Source organism: Entelurus aequoreus, linkage group LG28, assembly GCF_033978785.1.
Source record: "Entelurus aequoreus isolate RoL-2023_Sb linkage group LG28, RoL_Eaeq_v1.1, whole genome shotgun sequence".
NCBI classification, from domain to species: Eukaryota; Metazoa; Chordata; class Actinopteri; order Syngnathiformes; family Syngnathidae; genus Entelurus; species Entelurus aequoreus.
The window spans coordinates 12107689-12132068 of NC_084758.1; the positions used below are offsets into that span (position 1 = coordinate 12107689).

General features: G+C 36.7%; 1 protein-coding gene across 9 annotated transcripts in view; it reads left to right on the forward strand.

The window, feature by feature from the left end:
- prom1a (prominin 1a) overlaps positions 1-24380 on the forward strand; it is a 366218-nt gene that overhangs the window by 160019 nt on the left and 181819 nt on the right. For all 9 annotated transcript variants that reach the window (XR_009824913.1, XR_009824912.1, XM_062039974.1 and 6 more), the window contains 2 exons: positions 21065-21185; positions 24217-24280. Coding sequence is in view for 7 of the 9 variants with exons in the window: in XM_062039974.1 (XP_061895958.1) it covers positions 21065-21185; positions 24217-24280 (185 nt within the window). In the remaining 2 variants the exon portion in view is untranslated. The remainder of the gene's footprint in view (positions 1-21064; positions 21186-24216; positions 24281-24380) is intronic.

The following is a 24380-nucleotide window of genomic DNA, read 5'->3' on the forward strand; positions in this document are numbered from 1 at the left end:
TGGCTTCGAGGCCGGTCCTTACACACCCCGCTCCGCGGCAGGCCCGCACGCCACACCCCCCTCCACAAGTGTATAGTTGGTACTTGACACATGCCAATGTAAAAATGCTAACATTAACATGCTAACTGTTATCTTGCTAGCGTGCACCTTGGAGACATACAACTTGGCGCTTGAAACATGCTAGTCGCTCGAATGCTAACAATTTTAGCAGATTTTGTCGCCGACCCCGAAAGGGATAGGCGGCAATAAAATATGGATGAATAAATCTGCAAAATTAGAACTTTCCCTTTTGTGACTCCCATTAGGATCTTTTTATCGGTAATAGTAATTATACCATTTGTAATCGTTGGTTTGTGCTGATCTAAATGAGGTTTGTGCCGCCTTGGCTGAGGTCATCTTTTATTCCCTCCTTCCGTTACTATTTTCTGCCCACACTCGGCCTCTGGCGGGCGTTGTTGACGTCCTATCTGCATCTCCTGTTAGTCAACATGAGTCACTAAGATTTAACGAGCGAGCGGCAAACTGCATTTTGATGCGTTTTATGGCAGCAGGAAACGTTCCCCCGGGGTCATGTTTAAATTATCAAAACGGTCCAGGCTACTTTTGTGGCGCTCATCTCGGGACGGGTGAGATATTAAACAGAGGATGACCTAGTGAGGCGTTTAATGGGCGTAGGAACGATCATTAATTAGAGCCATATGATCAGCACGGCGGGGTTGCCCCGCTCATCGTGCTGCCACCTTTTGCGTTAATGGCGTTAGACAGGCTGTGACTAAAATAGATGGTGGAAAGGCATGCTGGGTAACGACACGAGACAAGTGCTCGCTGCAATAAAACCGTCAAGTTCTTTAAATGATGCGTTTATCTTTACATATGTCGTCGTCTGGCTGAACACGGAGATGTTGATAGGCCGCTACGTTCCCACGTCCGCGTGATGAATGTTAGCGGTTAAACTGAGCCGCGGGATGCTAATTAAGATGAGATTCTGCTTTTATTGTTTCTTTATAAGCCACATGTTAGTGTCTTCTTGTCTCAACTGGCACACTTGCAGACTTACACTCTGTACTTTGAGTGCATGAGTGTGTTCAGACTGTCAAGTGCCTCACAAAGCAGGACCCGTATCGTATTTTACCGACTATAGAGTGAAGCACCCACTACATTTTAGAGCAGGGGTCACCAACCTTTTTGAAACCAAGGGCTACTTCTTGGGTACTGATTACTGCGAAGGGCTACCAGTTTGATACACACTTAAATAAATTGCCAGAAGTAGCCAATTTGCTCAATTTACCTTTAACTCTGTTATTATTAATAATTAATGATATTTATCTTTGTGGAAACACTGATCATCTTAATGATTTCTCACAATAAATATCAATATGCAACACTTTATTTTTATATTTTCTCTAAGTGCACATTTTTCAAATTGAACATTTTCAAATGATCACTTCTAAGACAGTCTTGTGAAATCACAATATCACATTTTAACTAGCTAGCCACTAACATTTTTTTAACAAATCATGAATTACTTTGCACCATGTTTGTACAAATAATAACTCATGTAAAATACAAAAGTAAACTCTCAAATTTTTAAATCATGTCACACTTTGAACTGGACACCAAATCTGTTATCTGTTTCTTTGTCAGTTAGTGGGAAGCCTGGCATTGCATGCTGTTAACTAGTGTGTTGTACTCTGGTGTGTAACTTGACACTGCAACTCTGAGTGAGTCTTGCAGATGTGCATCAGTGAGGCGTGTTCTGTGTTTGTTCTTGATGAAGTTCATGTCAGAAAAGGCTGATTCACAAAGATAAGATTTTTCCTCATTGTTGGCAGAACCTTCTTAATCTTTTGGACATATTTTCACAGCAATCTGGCCTTAAGCTTAATTATGATAAATGTAAAATGTTAAGGATCGGAAATCTAAAGGGAACGTCCTTTCGAATGGAATGCAAAGTGCCTGTTTTGTGGACAGATGGACCAGTTAACATACTTGGTGTTGTTGTCCCAGAAAATCTGGAAGATCTAGGCTCAGTAAATTATGATAATCGACTAAGAAAGCTGGACAAAATTATGCAATTATGGAAAGGGAAATCCCTAACCTTGTATGGTAAAATGTCTATTGCCAACTCGTTAATTATTCCTCAATTTATTTATTTGTTTTTGTCATTACCAGCTCCATCACAAAACTTTTTTAAGATTTATGAGCGGAGGGTCTTCGATTTTGTCTGGAACGGCAAACCAGAAAAGATTAAAAGAAAGGTTTTGTACAAAGAGTATGAATATGGGGGCCTGAAACTTCTTAACCTTGAAGCTGTGTGTCTGTCTTTAAAAGCATCAATTGTTCCAAAGATGTATTTAAACATTGAGTGGTACACAAATGTCCTGTTGGACAAAAAACATGTACTGTATGAAAAGAAATTGTATCCTTTTTTACAAGTGATCCCCTCCCAGAGAGTCTGCTGGGAAACATGGCGAGGTTCATAAAGGAAACAATCCACTCATAGTGGTGTTTTCAATTTTATGTGCCAGAAAAAAGAGACGATATTTTGCAGCAGTTAATATGGATGAACTCTAATATTGTAATAGATGGAAAGCCTTTCTTTTGGAAAAATATGTTTGAAAGAGGAATCATTTTTGTCAATGATATTATCAATGAGAATGGTAAAATGCTGAAGTATGATGAATTTAGAGCTATGTATGGTGATGCTTGCTCAAGCTTTTCATTTGATCAACTAACTGGAGTAATTGGGAAAAGATGGAAACAAATAATTAATTATGGAACTACTAAATTATTAGTTTGTAAACCTCTAATAAGAAATTCTAGTTGGCAAAAAGGAACTAAAATGAATAGAAAAATATATAATTTTTATTTAATAAAGAAATCTTTGAAGGCTGCCTCATACAACACAAATGGAAAATGGGAGGACTTTTTTGACTGCCCGTTGCCGTGGGATGCAATATTCAAACTAATCTATAAAACCACTATCGATGTGCAAAATCGTTATTTTCAAATTAAAATTATTTATAACTTCTTACCCACAGGGAAAATGTTAAAATTATGGAATATGACAGAGTCAGATGATTGACGATTTTGTTGTCAGGAGCCTGAATCCACCCTGCATTTGTTTTGGTATTGTCATATTGTGTCTTTGTTTTGGGTGGAAGTTGAAAAAATGTGTTTAAGGATTGGTTTGTTTATGAAGCTTAATGTGGTTTCTGTTATTTTAGGAGAGTTCATTAACAATCATGATTTAGTCAATTTAATTATAGTACTCTGTAAAATGTTTATTTTTAAGGCCAAAAACAGATATTCACTTAGTATTACTTTCTTTAAAACATTTATTCAGTATTTTCTAACTTTAGAAAGTTACATGGTTGAAAACGATAATGATGCCAAAAAACATTAAAAAAAAGATGAGAAGTCCTCAAAGGCTTATTTTGAAAGTATAATTATGTTTATAGATTATATGATATCTGTTGTTGTGTTCCCTAATTTGAGTGACCTGGACATAATCTGGACTGTACATAAATGCTTATTTTGAAAATGTAATTTTGTTTATAAATTATATGCAATCTGTTGTGTTCCCTAATTTTTTTCTGTGTACATGAATGAAGGTGTGTGTTGCTGAGTCCGACTTGGACATTATCTGGACTGGGCCTGGTTTAAAAAACCCTTTAAACAAATCTAATTTCATTGACAACCTGGTCTGTTGAAGATAAGGCCCTTTTTTAAAAAATAAAATAAAATAAGATAAATAAATAAAAAACATTTTCTTGGATAAAAAAGAAAGTAAAACAATATAAAAATAATTACATAAAAAATAGTAATTAATGAAAATGTTAGTGGACCAGCAGCCTATACAATCATGTGTGCTTCAGGGACTGTGTCCCTTGCAGATGTGTTGTCTATGTTGTGGGAACCAGAATATTGGTAGCAGAAAGAAATAACCCCTTTTGTGTGAGTGGGTGTGGATGAGTGTGCATGGGGGGAGGTTGTTTGGGTTGATGCACTGATTGAAAGTGTATCTTGTGTTTTTTCTATGTAGATTTAATTTTAAAAAATTTTTTTATTTTTTATTTTTTTTATTTTTTTTATTTTTTTTAGAACAGGCCCGCGGGCGACTCATCTGGTCCTTACGGGCGACCTGGTGCCCGCGGGCACCGCGTTGGTGACCCCTGTTTTAGAGGAACATTCTGTCAATACGTGGATCTTAGGGTTTGTTTTCCCGGAATGCAAAGGAAAGTTGGACGCGGGCAAGGCGTGAATGTGAGTACATATTTATTAAAATACTAACAAACTACAAAAAAGGCGCGCACAATGGCGGATAACAAACTCGACTAATGAAACAAAACTTGCACAAAGGCAGAAACTATGAACAAGAAACAAAAACTTGCTTGACATGGAACTATGGTAGCATGAAGACAAACAGAGGTGTCAGAAGTAGCATGGTATGATAGGATAGATAATGTCACCGGGCCGATCAGCAGAAACAGACAGTCTTAAATAGCAGTGACATGATTGGTGACAGGTGTGCGAGACAGGTGCGTGACATGACAGCTGGAAACTAATGGGTTGCTATGGTGACAAAACAAGAGTGCACAAAGAGTCCAAAAACAAAACCGAACATGACTAAAACAAAAACATAATCAACAGACATGACACATTCTTTTCTAGTCCCCAACGCAATGTAGCATTATTGCTGGCGAGCATAACTAATCCTCACCATTCAAACCGATTGTCAGAATAATTGTATCTAAAACTTTGTGTTACATTGAGTTCAGCTCGCCCTGCGAGAGGACAAACGCTGTCTTTGATCCTACCAAGCAAAAGGCTTGCAAAGTTCCACTGTGTAGGATGGGGAGCGACACGAGGGTGTCGGTTTCTTTGATGTAGTGTAATCCACAGGAAGATATTGTCTTGACCCGAGATGTACAAAGCGGAGAGGAAGCAGGACCTGACGCAAGCGCCAGGCACCTTTTCTTTGAACTGTTTTGTAAACAAAGGCAATGGCTGTTTACGACCCCCCCTCCCTTAGAAACAGCTGTTGCCATGTAATCAGGGAAAGTAAAAATAAAAGAGGAGGCGTACAATCATTCGTCAGAGCGTGGGACGACACTCTCCAAGGGTGCATTGTCTAGGCGTTTCTCTTCAATTGAGCTAAATTGAATTGTGTCTCTGTTTAATTCCTTGCTTCTTGTCTTGTTTAATAGATGTCATCAGTGTTTGAACCTGACACCGAATGTCGCAATTTAATATTTGGTAAAATAAATATAACTAGAAAATTTTTGATGGGCCTGCTATCTTTGCCCTGGACCTCTGGCCGGGGGTCGCCGGAAGCCGCCGTACTTATTAGATGGTGCAGAGTGTCTGAATCCGTGAGTTTTAGGTGTAACTGTACAAAACGACCTACAGGGCTAGCCTAAAACAGTAGCATGTTTACAAAAAAATGCTAATACTTAGCATTTGTGCTAACGATGGCATGATAACAGTCAGCATGTTTCATATACCAAGTTATACGACTCAAAGTTTTCTGCGGGAACAGAAAAAAAACCGTGTAAAAATAGATGAAAAAGTTAGCAAGCCTAAGTTATCTTGCTAGCATTCTACTGTTTGCATGCTAACAGTGTCAGATACCAAGTTATATGGCTCTGGGCTAAACCGTAGCAAAAGTAACTCAAAAGGTCAGCACGCTAATGTTAGCATGCTAGCAAGGTAACGGGCGCATGATAAAAGTTAGCTTGTGTTACATACCAAGTTATATGACTCTAAGGGAGGGATCCCCAAACTTTTTGACTCCGGGGCCGCATTGGGGTAAAACATTTTGGCTGGGGGCCGCGCTATATATACGTATATATATATATATATATATATATATATATATATATATATATATATATATATATATATATATATATATATATATATATATATATATATATATATATATATATATATATACCTGTATATATACACTACCGTTCAAAAGTTTGGGGTCACATTGAAATGTCCTTATTTTTGAAGGAAAAGCACTGTACTTTTCAATGAAGATAACTTTAAACTAGTCTTAACTTGAAAGAAATACACTCTATACATTGCTAATGTGGTAAATGACTATTCTAGCTGCAAATGTCTGGTTTTTGGTGCAATATCTACATAGGTGTATAGAGGCCCATTTCCAGCAACTATCACTCCAGTGTTCTAATGGTACAATGTGTTTGCTCATTGGCTCAGAAGGCTAATTGATGATTAGAAAACCCTTGTGCAATCATGTTCACACATCTGAAAACAGTTTAGCTCGTTACAGAAGCTACAAAACTGACCTTCCTTTGAGCAGATTGAGTTTCTGGAGCATCACATTTGTGGGGTCAATTAAACGCTCAAAATGGCCAGAAAAAGAGAACTTTCATCTGAAACTCGACAGTCTATTTTTGTTCTTAGAAATGAAGGCTATTCCACAAAATTGTTTGGGTGACCCCAAACTTTTGAACCGTAGTGTATATATATATATATATATATATATATATATATGTATATGTGTATGTGTATATGTGTGTATATATATACATATATATATATGTATATATGTATATGTATATATGTGTGTATATATATACATATATATATATATATATATATATATATATATATGTATATGTATATATATATATATATATATATATGTATATGTGTATATATATACATATATATATATATATATATATATATATATATATATATATATATATATGTGTGTGTCTGTGTGTGTGTGTGTGTGTGTGTGTGTGTATATACACACATATATATATATGTATATATGTGTGTATATATACAGTATATATATATATTGAATATATATATATATATGTATATATATATATATATATATATATATATACTGTGTGTGTGTGTATATATGTATATGTAAATGTGTATATACAGTATGTGTGTGTATATATGTATATGTAAATGTGTATATATTTGTGTGTATATATGTATATGTCTATGTATATAGATAGATAGTACTTTATTGATTCCTTCATATATATATATATATATATATATATATATATATATATATATATATATATATATATATATATTCAAAGATTCCCAGCCCTAATATATATATATATATATGTACATATATATATATATATATATATATATATATATATATATATATATATATATATATATATATATATATATATATATATATATATATATATATATATATATATATATATATATATATATTAGGGCTGGGAATCTTTGGGTGTCCCACGATTCGATTCAATATCGATTCTTGGGGTCACGGTTCGATTATAAATCGATTTTTTTCGATTCAACTCTATTCTCGATTCAAAAACCATATTTTTCTGATTCAAAAGGATTCTTTATTCATTCAATACATAGGATTTCAGCAGGACCTACCCCAGTCTGCTGACATGCAAGCAGAGTAGTACTTTTTTGTAAAAAGCGTTTATAATTGTAAAGGACAATGTTTTATCAACTGATTGCAATAATGTAAACACACAAATGTAAATCCCAGTCTGATATATTTATGCTTGCACACATTTTAACTAGAACAAAACATTTTAACGTCTGAATTTGACACTCAGTTACCAGAACAATATAATACAGTAATACAACTCCTAACATCAATACAATACAATTGGTAGGCTCGGCTAGCTGCCAGTCTGTACCAGAACTTGCCCAAACATTACCATCAATTATATAAAAATACTGTAACTGTTCATTATGAACTACTTCTTTGTGTAAAACAGCAAAATAAATGATTCATAAATCAAATGAGCTTAGGCTAGATACCTTTTATATTTCTAAAAAACATGCCACTTCCAAAAATAAAATGACACAAATACTAGTTAGTTACCGTATTTCCTTGAATAGCCGCAGGGGCGTTAATTAATTTAAAACCTCCTGTCACACCTGCGTTTACCGGAAACCGGCGGGATGGCCGTGCATGCGGTAATTATTTTAAAACCTCTTCTCACTCCGCCGTTTACCAAAAGGAATCCATAAAATTTAGGCGTGCGCTTTGAGAGTGATGTAAGCATACCATCATGAAAAGCACATTTAATTAAAAAAACGTTATTATGGTCTTACCTGTACTTATAAATGGAGTCCATTTGCAGCTCCTTCTGACCAAAAGCATCGATAACTTGTTTATAGAAGTCTTCCTTATTTTCTTTCTTCAGTTTTAAAAGTCTCTGTTTCGATGGAGATATTCCTTTAATTATTACCTCCTGCTTCGATTGAAAGTCCAGTTTAGAAAACTGTTTTATTTTAGATACCGGTATGTAATCCTTGTTAAAAGGAAGAAAAAAAAATCTCTTGCTGCGTGTGTTCACTTCTTCTGCAGTACCGGAAGTCGCAAGAAGGATCACTAGCGCGGCAGCGCCCTCTACCACCAGGAGGCGGGAGTCATTTAATGACTTATACAGTATTTCACACACGCAGCTACGGTATATTAATAAAACATAGCTGCTTACTGTTCTCTTTAGCATACTGTACCGGTATTCAATAGCTTGGACCTTAAATCCTACTGAAAAGCTCTTTATCTTTTTTCCTTTGTGCGATTGTAAACTACTGAAAGCAGCTTCCTCCATTTTGAAAATGAGGACAGATGCGTCACTCGTGACGTAACGAATTTGACCCGGTGGAAGTTCTAGCCATATGCTAAATATTTTGCGAAACGAGTTTGACCCGGCGAAAATTATAGACATGCGATAATAAAATTAATATTTTGCGAAACAAATTTGATCCAGCTTCAATAATAAACCGGCGATAAGGCCAAGCATGCGTTAATTATTTTGAGAAACGAGTTTGACCCGGCAGTAATTCTAGACGTGCGAATACTATATTCCCTGCGCCAATTCAAGGAAATACGGTATGTCTCTTTTTTTTCTTAACAAAACACAAAAGCAGTAATAAAATGTATTGCTTTTGTATGGTCGCAGGTCTTTTGCAATGAAACTAGCGATGGATCTGGTTATCTTCGTTTTAGCTTTGCAAAGTCTGCACATTGCATGAGTCATGTCAAGCCCTTTCTTGCCACGGCAAAATCCAAAGTGTCTCCAAACGTTTGCTTTCAAAGTCCGCGGAGGCGGTTGTATCTCTTCTTTAGGCTCCTCGGTGTCTTTTTCTTCTACCTGCATTTTAGCGGCAACACAACAACACTACACTGCCCTTAGTAGCTAGCCACCAATCCAATCCACTTTATTTATATAGCACATTTAAACAACAAAAATGTTTCCAATGTTCGGCACAACAATATTAGAAACAATATTAAAAACAATAATTAAATATTATCCGTATCTCCACCAATGACTGAATAAAAACAAAAAATAAATAAATATAGAACCAATATAAAAATAAATATGATTAAAAACGATTTTAAAGGGAAAAACCAATTAAAACAGTAAATAGAAATCAAAATTTATAAAAAAAAAACAACAAAAAACACAGAGGAAGGTAGCCATGCTGCTTATTGCGCAATCCCTACGGTAGCCCAGAAGGCACATACACATATTGTGGCCAAACAGCTCCATGTTTGTTTCATCTGACATCACATGGACAAATATAAGACCGTCTGGAGGAAAGTTCTGTGGTCAGATGAAACAAAAATGGAGCTGTTTGGCCACAATACCCAGCAATATGTTTGGAGGAGAAAAGGTGAGGCCTTTAATCCCAGCGACACCAAGCCTACCGTCAAGCATGGTGGTGGTAGTATTATGCTCTGGGCCTGTTTTCCTGCCAATTGAACTGCTGCTTTAAATGGGACAATGAAAATGGAGGATTAGCTCCAAATTCTTCAGGACGAGCTCAAATCATCAGCCCGGAGGTTGGGTCTTGGGCGCAGTTGGGTGTTCCAACAGGACAATGACCCCAAACACACCTCAAAAGTGGCAAAGGAAATCGGGCTAGAATGAAGGTTTTAGAATGGCCTTCCCAAAGTCCTGACTTAAAGGTGTGGACAATGCTGAAGAAACAAGTCCATGTCAGAAAAGCAACACATTTAGCTGAACTGCACCGATTTTGTCAAGAGGAGTGGTCAAAGATTCAAGCAGAAGCTACCAAAAGCGCCTTATTGCAGTGAAACTTGCCAAGGTATGTATATATATATATATATATATATATATACAAACCCCGTTTCCATATGAGTTGGGAAATTGTGTTAGATGTAAATATAAACGGAATACAATGATTTGCAAATCTTTTTCAACCCATATTCAATTGAATATGGGTTGGCAGACAAGATATTTGATGTTCAAACTCATAAAAAAAAATTAAGTTAAGTTGTTCAACAGTCCGGGGGTCTCCCTTGTGGTATTTTAGGCTTCATAATGCGCCACACATTTTCACAATGGGAGACAGGTCTGGACTACAGGCAGGCCAGTCTAGTACCCGCACTCTTTTACTATGAAGCCACGTTGATGTAACACGTGGCTCGGCATTGTCTTGCTGAAATAAGCAGGGGCGTCCATGGTAACGTTGCTTGGATGGCAACATATGTTGCTCCAAAAGCTGTATGTACCTTTCAGCATTAATGGTGCCTTCACAGATGTGTAATTTACCCATGTCTTGGGCGCTAATACACCCCCATACCATCACACATGCTGCCTTTTACACTTTGCGCCTAGAACAATCCGGATGGTTCTTTTCCTCTTTGGTCCGGAGGACACTACGTCCACAGTTTCCAAAAACAATTTGAAATGTGGGCTCGTCAGACCACAGAACACTTTTCCACTTTGTATCAGTCCATCTTAGATGAGCTCAGGCCCGGCGAAGCCGACGGCGTTTCTGGGTGTTGTTGATAAACGGTTTTCGCCTTGCATAGGAGAGTTTTAACTTGCACTTACAGATGTGGCGACCAACTGTAGTTACTGACAGTGGGTTTCTGAAGTGTTCCTGAGCCCATGCGGTGATATCCTTTACACACTGATGTGGCTTGTTGATGCAGTACAGCCTGAGGGATGGAAGGTCACGGGCTTAGCTGCTTACGTGCAGTGATTTCTCCAGATTCTCTGAACCCTTTGATGATATTACGGAGCGTAGATGGTGAAATCCCTCAATTCCTTGCAAAAGCTGGTTGAGAAATGTTGTTCTTAAACTGTTCAACAATTGGCTCACGCATTTGTTGACAAAGTGGTGACCCTCGCCCCATCCGTGTTTGTGAATGACTGAGCATTTCATGGAATCTACTTTTATACCCAATCATGGCACCCACCTGTTCCCAATTACCCTGTTCACCTGTGGGATGTTCCAAATAAGTGTTTGATGAGCATTCCTCAACTTTATCAGTTTTTATTGCCACCTTTCCCAACTTCTTTGTCACGTGTTGCTGCCATCAAATTCTAAAGTGAATGATTATTTGCACAAAAAAGTTTGAACATCAAATATGTTGTCTTTGTAGCATATTCAACTGAATATGGGTTGAGAATGATTTGCAAATCATTGTATTGTGTTTATATTTACATCTAACACAATTTCCCAACTCATATGGAAACGGGGTTTGTAGTATTATGGTGTGTGCTCGCCTTGATGTTGCTGAAGCTCATTAGTGCGTCCATGTTCATAGGCTTGAAACGTCGGCCATATTAATGCACCATTCTGTTGACGAGTCTTGTTAATTTAAAAATGCGGATTGAGTCCAACAATGCTGTTGAAATAATAATAATAATATTAATAATAATAATAATTCGCACAAAGTGTTCTCTTTTTTCAAAATTGATGACTTCAAATATTAATGAGCCTCCTGGTCATGTTGGCGCTTTCTTCCTTCATGTTGAATACAAAGAAAGAAGGAGAAGAACAGCAAGTCCCGGGTCTCGGTACAAGTCGGGGACGTTACGAGGGAACGCAGCGAGGGTCTTATTGAGGAGGAGGTGTCAACAATGAGACCACTATGCTGCTTACATGTCGTAGGCGCAGTCACGTGTTTGAAGATCTGCACGTGTCCACTTCTTAAGGTCTTTTTTTCTTTGACGCACTGCAGCCAGAAGAGTCAAGACGTGAGGAAGGGAAAAATGATAATAGAGGTACCATTCACGTTTCAACCAATACGGTACCAATTATACCGGTACTCATTGGTACACATTTTCGGTCCTTTTCTGTGTGTTATTAACTATTATTGTTTTTTGATGATAAAATCTTATTTGTATTGCAACTTTTAGAAATGAGCTGATTGTGTGAATGCTCCAAACATTCACACATATGGTTTTTAAACCTCCCCTTCTTCTTCTTCTCCAGATTTTGGCGCGCTCTACCTTCCACATTTTTCACCCGATTCAAAGCGTTCCGACTTCAAACTGTTCAGCCTATTCGGGAATCGCGGGCAAATTCCAAAAATTCCCAGATTTCCCAGAATTCCAGGTTTTCCGGGACATTTTTCCCGTTCAAAATGAATTGGCCATTTTTCGAACTTCCACCATTTCCACATTTTTCAAACGATTCAAACCATTCCACCTTCAACATATTCCACTCATCCTGGAAATTTAAACTGCTATTTTTTTCAAGTTCTAAAAAATTCCAGGAAGTTCCATAATTCCTGCTTTTCCAAAGCCCTTTTTTCTGGCGACTACTCCTTCCACACTTTTCAACCCACTTCAAGCGTTCCACGGTCAAACATTCCTCTTAATCAGGACAAAAAACAAGGCTGTTTTTGGAACTGGAAAAATTACCAGTTTTCCCGAAATTCCAGGAATTCTGTAATACCATTTTTCAATTCAACATGTTACTACTTCAACATTTCTTGACCGATTTAAAAAATTTTTTAACACCAACCATTTCAACTCATTCAGAACATTCAAGGTTTTTTTTACCATTTTCCAAAAAAATTCCCACTTTTCCCAAAATTACCACATTTTGGGGAATTTCCCATTGAAATCAATGGGATGTTCTTCAAAGTTCCCACATTTTTCAACCGATTCAAACCATTCCACCTTCAACACATTCAACTCATCCTGGAAATTCTAACAAATATTTTTCCACGTTCAACAAATTTCCAGGAATTCCTGTTTTTTTCTCTAACCTTATTTCCAACATGTTTTAGTGCGATGACTCCTTTCACATTTTTCAACCCATTTCAAGCGTTCCACCGTCAAACATTCCTCTTAATCAGGACAAAAAACAAAGTTGTTTTTGGAACTGAAAAAATGACCGGTTTTCCCGAAATTCCAGGAATTCCGTAATAACATTTTTCAATTCAACATGTTACTACTTCAACATTTCTCGACCGATTCAAAAAAATTCCAACACCAACCATTTCAACTCATTCAGAACATTCAAGGTTTTTTCACCAGTTTCAAAAAAATTCCCGCTTTTCCCGAAATTACCAAATTTTGGGGAAATTCCTATTGAAATCAATGGGATATTCTTCAAAGTTCCCACATTTTTCAAACGATTCAAACCATTCCACCTTCAACATATTCCACTCATCCTGGAAATTTAAACTGCTATTTTTTTCAAGTTCTAAAAAAATCCAGGAAGTTCCATAATTCCTGCTTTTCCAACGCCCTATTTCCACCCTTTTTTCTGGCGACTACTCCTTCCACACTTTTCAACCCACTTCAAGCGTTCCACCGTCAAACATTCCTCTTAATCAGGACAAAAAACAAAGTTGTTTTTGGAACTGGAAAAATTACCAGTTTTCCGAATTTCCAGGAATTCTGTAATACCATTTTTCAATTCAACATGTTACTACTTCAACATTTCTCGACCGATTTAAAAAAAATTCCAACACCAACCATTTCAACTCATTCAGAACATTCAAGTTTTTTTTTTACCATTTTCCAAAAAAATTCCCGCTTTTCCCAAAATTACCAAATTTTGGGGAATTTCCCATTGAAATCAATGGGATATTCTTCGAAGTTCCCACATTTTTCAACCGATTCAAACCATTCCACCTTCAACACATTCAACTCATCCTGGAAATTCTAACAAATATTTTTCCAGGTTCAACAAATTTCCAGGAATTCCTGTTTTTTTCTCTAACCTTATTTCCAACATGTTTTAGTGCGATGACTCCTTTCACATTTTTCAACCCATTTCAAGCGTTCCACCGTCAAACATTCCTCTTAATCAGGACAAAAAACAAAGTTGTTTTTGGAACAGAAAAAATGACCGGTTTTCCCGAAATTCCAGGAATTCCGTAATAACATTTTTCAATTCAACATGTTACTACTTCAACATTTCTCGACCGATTTAAAAAAAATTCCAACACCAACCATTTCAACTCATTCAGAACATTCAAGGTTTTTTTTACATTTTTCCAAAAAAATTCCCACTTTTCCCAAAATTACCAAATTTGGGGGAATTTCCCTTTGAAATCAATGGGATATTCTTCAAAGTTCCCACATTTTTCAACCGATTCAAACCATTCCACCTTCAACACATTCAACTCATCCTGGAAATTCTAACAAATATTTTTCCACTTTCAACAAATTTCCAGGAATTCCTGTTTTTTTCTCTAACCTTATTTCCAACATGTTTTAGTGCGATGACTCCTTTCACATTTTTCAACCCACTTCAAGCGTTCCACCGTCAAACATTCCTCTTAATCAGGACAAAAAACAAAGTTGTTTTTGGAACTGAAAAAATGACCGGTTTTCCCGAAATTCCAGGAATTCCGTAATAACATTTTTCAATTCAACATGTTACTACTTCAACATTTCTCGACCGATTCAAAAAAATTCCAACACCAACCATTTCAACTCATTCAGAACATTCAAGGTTTTTTCACCAGTTTCAAAAAAATTCCCGCTTTTCCCGAAATTACCAAATTTTGGGGAAATTCCTATTGAAATCAATGGGATATTCTTCAAAGTTCCCACATTTTTCAAACGATTCAAACCATTCCACCTTCAACACATTTAACTCATCTTGGAAATTCTAACAAATATTTTTCCACGTTCAACAAATTTCCAGGAATTCCTGTTTTTTTTTCTAACCTTATTTCCAACATGTTTTAGTGCGATGACTCCTTCCACATTTTTCAACCCACTTCAACCGTTCCACCGTCAAACATTCCTCTTAATCAGGACAAAAAACAAAGTTGTTTTTGGAACTGGAAAAATTACCAGTTTTCCCGAAATTCCAGGAATTCTGTAATACCATTTTTCAATTCAACATGTTACTACTTCAACATTTCTCGACCGATTTAAAAAAAATTCCAACACCAACCATTTCAACTCATTCAGAACATTCAAGGTTTTTTTTTTTACCATTTTCCAAAAAAATTCCCGCTTTTCCCAAAATTACCAAATTTTGGGGAATTTCCCATTGAAATCAATGGGATATTCTTCAAAGTTCCCACATTTTTCAACCGATTCAAACAATTCCACCTTCAACACATTCAACTCATCCTCGAAATTTAAACTACTGTTTTTTTCAAGTTCTAAAAAATTCCAGGAAGTTCCATAATTCCTGCTTTTCCAAAGCCCTTTTTTCTGGCGACTACTCCTTCCACACTTTTCAACCCACTTCAAGCGTTCCACCGTCAAACATTCCTCTTAATCAGGACAAAAAACAAGGCTGTTTTTGGAACTGGAAAAATTACCAGTTTTCCCGAAATTCCAGGAATTCTGTAATACCATTTTTCAATTCAACATGTTACTACTTCAACATTTCTCGACCGATTTAAAAAAAATTCCAACACCAACCATTTCAACTCATTCAGAACATTCAAGGTTTTTTTTACCTTTTTCCAAAAAAATTCCCACTTTTCCCAAAATTACCAAATTTTGGGGAATTTCCCATTGAAATCAATGGGATATTCTTCAAAGTTCCCACATTTTTCAACCGATTCAAACCATTCCACCTTCAACACATTCAACTCATCCTGGAAATTCTAACAAATATTTTTCCACGTTCAACAAATTTCCAGGAATTCCTGTTTTTTTCTCTAACCTTATTTCCAACATGTTTTAGTGCGATGACTCCTTTCACATTTTTCAACCCACTTCAAGCGTTCCACCGTCAAACATTCCTCTTAATCAGGACAAAAAACAAAGTTGTTTTTGGAACTGAAAAAATGACCGGTTTTCCCGAAATTCCAGGAATTCCGTAATAACATTTTTCAATTCAACATGTTACTACTTCAACATTTCTCGACCGATTCAAAAAAATTCCAACACCAACCATTTCAACTCATTCAGAACATTCAAGTTTTTTTCACCATTTTCAAAGAAATTCCCCCTTTTCCTGAAATTACCAAATTTTGGGGAAATTCCAATTGAAATCAATGGGATATTCTTCAAAGTTCCCACATTTTTCAACCGATTCAAGCCATTCCACCTTCAACACATTCAACTCATCCTGGAAATTCTAACAAATATTTTTCCACGTTCAACAAATTTCCTGGAATTCCTGTTTTTTTCTCTAACCTTATTTCCAACATGTTTTAGTGCGATGACTCCTTTCACATTTTTCAACCCATTTCAAGCGTTCCACCGTCAAACATTCCTCTTAATCAGGACAAAAAACAAAGTTGTTTTTGGAACTGAAAAAATGACCGGTTTTCCCGAAATTCCAGGAATTCCGTAATACCATTTTTCAATTCAACATGTTACTACTTCAACATTTCTCGACCGATTCAAAAAAATTCCAACACCAACCATTTCAACTCATTCAGAACATTCAAGGTTTTTTCACCAGTTTCAAAAAAATTCCCGCTTTTCCCGAAATTACCAAATTTTGGGGAAATTCCTATTGAAATCAATGGGATATTCTTCAAAGTTCCCACATTTTTCAAACGATTCAAACCATTCCACCTTCAACACATTTAACTCATCTTGGAAATTCTAACAAATATTTTTCCACGTTCAACAAATTTCCAGGAATTCCTGTTTTTTTTTCTAACCTTATTTCCAACATGTTTTAGTGCGATGACTCCTTCCACATTTTTCAACCCACTTCAACCGTTCCACCGTCAAACATTCCTCTTAATCAGGACAAAAAACAAAGTTGTTTTTGGAACTGGAAAAATTACCAGTTTTCCCGAAATTCCAGGAATTCTGTAATACCATTTTTCAATTCAACATGTTACTACTTCAACATTTCTCGACCGATTTAAAAAAAATTCCAACACCAACCATTTCAACTCATTCAGAACATTCAAGGTTTTTTTTTTACCATTTTCCAAAAAAATTCCCGCTTTTCCCAAAATTACCAAATTTTGGGGAATTTCCCATTGAAATCAATGGGATATTCTTCAAAGTTCCCACATTTTCAACCGATTCAAACAATTCCACCTTCAACACATTCAACTCATCCTCGAAATTTAAACTACTGTTTTTTTCAAGTTCTAAAAAATTCCAGGAAGTTCCATAATTCCTGCTTTTCCAAAGCCCTTTTTTCTGGCGACTACTCCTTCCACACTTTTCAACCCACTTCAAGCGTTCCACCGTCAAACATTCCTCTTAATCAGGACAAAAAACAAGGCTGTTTTTGGAACTGGAAAAATTACCAGTTTTCCCGAAATTCCAGGAATTCTGTAATACCATTTTTCAATTCAACATGTTACTACTTCAACATTTCTCGACCGATTTAAAAAAAATTCCAACACCAACCATTTCAACTCATTCAGAACATTCAAAGTTTTTTTTACCTTTTTCCAAAAAAATTCCCACTTTTCCCAAAATTACCAAATTTTGGGGAATTTCCCATTGAAATCAATGGGATATTCTTCAAAGTTCCCACATTTTTCAACCGATTCAAACCATTCCACCTTCAACACATTCAACTCATCCTGGAAATTCTAACAAATATTTTTCCACGTTCAACAAATTTCCAGGAATTCCTGTTTTTTTCTCTAACCTTATTTCCAACATGTTTTAGTGCGATGACTCCTTTCACATTTTTCAACCCACTTCAAGCGTTCCACCGTCAAACATTCCTCTTAATCAGGACAAAAAACAAAGTTGTTTTTGGAACTGAAAAAATGACCGGTTTTCCCGAAATTCCAGGAATTCCGTAATAACATTTTTCAATTCAACATGTTACTACTTCAACATTTCTCGACCGATTCAAAAAAATTCCAACACCAACCATTTCAACTCATTCAGAACATTCAAGTTTTTTTCACCATTTTCAAAGAAATTCCCCCTTTTCCTGAAATTACCAAATTTTGGGGAAATTCCAATTGAAATCAATGGGATATTCTTCAAAGTTCCCACATTTTTCAACCGATTCAAACCATTCCACCTTCAACACATTCAACTCATCCTGGAAATCCTAACAAATATTTTTCCACGTTCAACAAATTTCCTGGAATTCCTGTTTTTTTCTCTAACCTTATTTCCAACATGTTTTAGTGCGATGACTCCTTTCACATTTTTCAACCCATTTCAAGCGTTCCACCGTCAAACATTCCTCTTAATCAGGACAAAAAACAAAGTTGTTTTTGGAACTGAAAAAATGACCGGTTTTCCGGAAATTCCAGGAATTACGTAATAACATTTTTCAATTCAACATGTTACTACTTCCAACATTTCTCGACCGATTAAAAAAAAATCCAACACCAACCATTTCAACTCATTCAGAAAATTCAAGGTTTTTTCACCATTTTCAAAAAAATTCCCGCTTTTCCCAAAATTACCAAATTTTGGGGAAATTCCCATTGAAATCATTGGGATATTCTTCAAAGTTCCCACATTTTTCAACCGATTCAAACCATTCCACCTTCAACATATTCCACTCATCCTGGAAATTTAAACTACTGTTTTTTTCAAGTTCTAAAAAAATCCAGGAAGTTCCATAATTCCTGCTTTTCCAAAGCTCTATTTCCACCCTTTTTTCTGGCGACTACTTCTTCCACACTTTTCAACCCACTTCAAGCGTTCCACCGTCAAACATTCCTCTTAATCAGGACAAAAAACAAGGCTGTTTTTGGAACTGGAAAAATTACCAGTTTTCCCGAAATTCCAGGAATTCTGTAATACCATTTTTCAATTCAACATGTTACTACTTCAACATTTCTCAACCGATTTAAAAAAATTCCAACACCAACCATTTCAACTCATTCAGAACATTCAAGGTTTTTTTTACCATTTTCAAAAAAATTCCCGCTTTTCCCGAAATTACCAAATTTGAGGGAAATTCCCATTGAAATCAATGGGATATTCTTCAAAGTTCCCACATTTTTCAACCGATTCAAACCATTCCACCTTCAACACATTTAACTCATTCTGGAAATTCTAACAAATATTTTTCCACGTTCAACAAATTTCCAGGAATTCCTGTTTTTTTCTCTAACCTTATTTCCAACATGTTTTAGTGCGATGACTCCTTTCACATTTTTCAACCCACTTAAACCGTTCCACCGTCAAACATTCCTCTTAATCAGGACAAAAAACAAAGTTGTTTTTGGAACTGGAAAATTGACCGGTTTTCCCGAAATTCCAGGAATTCCGTATGACCATTTTTCAATTCCACTTCAACATTTCTCGACCGATTTAAAAAAATTCCAACACCAACCATTTCAACTCATTCAGAACATTCAAGGGTTCATTTACCATTTTCAAAAAAAAATTCCGCTTTTGCCGAAATTACCAAATTTGATGGAAATTCCCATTGAAATCAATGGGATATTCTTTAAAGTTCCCACATTTTTCAACCCATTCAAACTATTCCACATTCAACTCATCCTGGAAATTCTAACAACTATTTTTCCACCTTCAACAAATTTCCAGGAATTTCTGTTTTTGTTTTTCTAACCTTATTTCCAACATGTTTTAGTGCGATGACTCCTTCCACATTTTTCAACCCACTTCAAGCGCTCCACCGTCAAACATTCCTCTTAATCAGGACAAAAAACTAAGTCGTTTTTTGAACTGGAAAAATGACCTGTTTTCCCGAAATTCCAGGAATTCCGTATGACCATTTTTCAATTCACCATGTTACTACTTCAACATTTCTCGACCGATTTAAAAAAAATTCCAACACCAACTATTTCAACTCATTCAGAACATTCAAGGGTTTATTTACCATTTTCCAAAAAATTCCTGCTTTTCCCGAAATTACTAAATTTTGGGGAAATTCCCATTGAAATCAATGGGATATTCTTCAAAGTTCCCACATTTTTCAACCGATTCAAACCATTCCACCTTCAACACATTTAACTCATCCTGGAAATTCTAACAATATTTTTCCACGTTCAACAAATTTCCAGGAATTCCTGTTTTGTTTTTCTAACCTTATTTCCAACATGTTTTAGTGCGATGACTCCTTCCACATTTTTCAACCCACTTCAACCGTTTCACGGTCAAAACCTTCCTCTTAATCAGGACAAAAAACAAAGTTGTTTTTGGAACTGGAAAAATGACCGGTTTTCCCGAAATTCCAGGATTTCCGTAATACCATTTTTCAATTCAACATGTTAGTGCTTCAACATTTCTCAACCGATTTAAAAAATTCCAACACCAACCATTTCAACTGATTCAGAACATTCAAGTTTTTTTTACCATTTTCAAAAAAATTCCCACTTTTCCCGAAATTACCAAATTTTGGGGAAATTCCCATTGAAATCAATGGGATATTCTTCAAAGTTCCCACATTTTTCAAACGATTCAAACCATTCCACCTTCAACACATTTAACTCATCCTTGAAATTCTAACAAATATTTTTCCACGTTCAACACATTTCCAGGAATTCCTGTTTTTTTCTCTAACCTTATTTCCAACATGTTTTAGTGCGATGACTCCTTTCACATTTTCCAATAATGTACAGTATTTACCTTGGAGAGTGGACCTCTTCGCTCTCTGCTTTGCCGTCAAATACACCGTTAGCAGCTTCTCAATATTTTCATGGATACATGTCTGCCATTGAGATATTATTGTAACATTCATGGCTGGTGGTGCTCGCTGCGGCACTGGAGCCGCAAACTAATGACAATAAGTTTGAATGGTGAATCATGTTGAATCAAGACTCTATTTTGAATCAAATCATCAACCTGAGAATGGGATTCAAATTGTGAGTCGCCGCGAGGTTGCCATGCCGACAGGAAGCTGTCACCGCTTAACAGGATGTCCTGTCGTCTTGCAGGATCGGCGTGTTGTGCGCGTACGCCGCCAACCAGAACCTGAGCGCTCAAGTCAAGAACATCCGCCGTCTGGTCAACAGCAACATGAGGGACCTGCACACCTTCGCCAACGACACGCCCACGGTATGACACACCTTTCTTCTGAGTATTGATCGATCACGACGAGTGCACCATTAAATATTGGAGTTGCTCATGTTCAGATTGGGCTATTGTGTTTCTTCATGGGAAATAAGTTAATGTCTTTTGTTTTCATGTTAGTATTTAAGATAACGAGCCAGTCCGTGAGTTGATCAAAATACCATCATTTTCATTTAAAACGGTAATACTAACCCCGGAAGTTTTACCACACTTTATAAATAATACACTTTTTAGTTACGTCTCTAAATGGAGTAATTGATTGACAGGTTGAGGCGATAAAACGATATCAATATATGCCGTATTTTCCAGACCATAGGGTGCACCGGATTATAAGGCGCACTGCCGATGAATGCAGTCTACAAGTATCTCTTATGTGTGACTGCCATCATATTGCAGTCTAAACGTATCTCTTATGTGTGACTGCCATCATATTGCAGTCTACACGTATCTCTTATGTGTGACTGCCATCACATTGCAGTCTATACGTATCTCTTATGTGTGACTGCCATCATATTGCAGTCTACACGTATCTCTTATGTGTGACTGCCATCATATTGCAGTCTACACGTATCTCTTGTGTGACTGCCATCATATTGCAGTCTACACAAATCTCTTGTGTGACTACCATCATATTGCAGTCCACACGTATCTCTTATGTGTGACTGCCATCATATTGCAGTCTACACAAATCTCTTGTGTGACTACCATCATATTGCAGTCTACATGTATCTCTTATGTGTGACTGCCATCATATTGCAGTCCACACGTATCTCTTGTGTGACTGCCATCACATTGCAGTCTACACGTATCTCTTATGTGTGACTGCCATCATATTGCAGTCTACACGTATCTCTTATGTGTGACTGCCATCATATTGCAGTCTACACGTATCTCTTATGTGTGACTGCCATCATACTGCAGTCTACACAAATATCTTGTGTGACTACCATCATATTGCAGTCCACACGTATCTTGTATGTGTGACTGCCATCATATTGCAGTCTACACAAATCTCTTATGTGTGACTACCATCATATTGCAGTCTACACGTATCTCTTGTGTGACTGCCATCATATTGCAGTCCACACGTATCTCTTATGTGTGACTTCCATCATATTGCAGTCTACACAAATCTCTTATGTGTGACTGCCATCACATTGCAGTCTACACGTATCTCTTATGTGTGACTGCCATCACATTGCAGTCTACACGTATCTCTTATGTGTGACTGCCATCATATTGCAGTCTACACGTATCTCTTATGTGTGACTGCCATCATATTGCAGTCTACACGTATCTCTTATGTGTGACTGCCATCACATTGCAGTCTACACGTATCTCTAATGTGTGAGTGCCATCATATTGCAGTCTACACATATCTCTTATGTGTGACTGCCATCATATTGCAGTCTACACGTATCTCTTATGTGTGACTGCCATCATATTGCAGTCTACACGTATCTCTTATGTGTGACTGCCATCACATTGCAGTCTACACGTATCTCTTATGTGTGACTGCCATCATATTGCAGTCTACACGTATCTCTTATGTGTGACTGCCATCATATTGCAGTCTACACGTATCTCTTACGTGTGACTGCCATCACATTGCAGTCTACACGTATCTCTGTGTGAGTGCCATCATATTTTAGTTTACACATATCTCTTATGTGTGACTGCCATCATATTGCAGTCTACACGTATCTCTTATGTGTGACTGCCATCATATTGCAGTCTACACGTATCTCTTATGTGTGACTGCCATCATATTGCAGTCTACACAAATCTCTTGTGTGACTACCATCATATTGCAGTCCACACGTATCTCTTATGTGTGACTGCCATCATATTGCAGTCTACACGTATCTCTTATGTGTGACTGCCATCATATTGCAGTCTACACGTATCTCTTATGTGTGACTGCCATCATACTGCAGTCTACACAAATATCTTGTGTGACTACCATCATATTGCAGTCCACACGTATCTCGTATGTGTGACTGCCATCATATTGCAGTCTACACAAATCTCTTATGTGTGACTACCATCATATTGCAGTCTACACGTATCTCTTGTGTGACTGCCATCATATTGCAGTCCACACGTATCTCTTATGTGTGACTACCATCATATTGCAGTCCACACGTATCTCTTCTGTGTGACTGCCATCATATTGCAGTCTACACGTATCTCTTATGTGTGACTGCCATCATATTGCAGTCCACACGTATCTCTTATGTGTGACTGCCATCATATTGCAGTCCACACGTATCTCTTATGTGTGACTGCCATCACATTGCAGTCCACACGTATCTCTTATGTGTGACTGCCATCATATTGCAGTCTACACGTATCTCTTATGTGTGACTGCCATCATATTGCAGTCTACACGTATCTCTTATGTGTAACTGCCATCTACTGGTCACACTTATCAAATATATTTTTCCCCTGGTCCCTATTTTTGACAGGATATAAAAACTACCAATAACTATTGATATTGACCGATATAAAACACTTATATGGTGATAGTTTTCAGCCCTAAGGTCCACTGCATGACAGCATGATTCTGAATGACTACAATGCTGGCTTGTAAACAGGAGTTCAGAACATTCATCCATCGGTGTAAAAATAATAACATCAAATCCAATATTGTGAATTATTGATTGGTTCAGTCTTTAATAGTCCTGTGTATAAAATATACTTGGCCCAAAATTCACATTCTTTCTCAAATTAAAAACTTTTTTTTTTTTCGTTTTTTTCCGCAAAAATTTACTTTTTATTTAGGTTTTTTCCCGATTTATATGTGAATAAAAAATGGAATGAATAAATAAGTCACCATTGACAGTTTCACGGAATGAACCCAGAATGAGCAGGCAAGCCTCCCTCTCTGATGCCTTAAGAGTCGTGCTGGACAACAAGCTGATATCTTAGGATTTTAGCTTGTCGGCTAGCGCGCTGGACTCTCATTCTGCGGACGCATTTTCAACTTTTGTACATCTTGTTTGTGTTTTACCAGCAAATCGACTACCTGTCCTCCCAGTACGCCACCACCAAGAACCAAGTCCTCTACGACTTGGACAGTAAGTCTCTTACACCCTTAGTGGTCATTTTGTGTTATTGCTCTTTGTACTGCACACATTTCAGTGACTTAACACAAATATATTCTTGTTTTGTTTACAA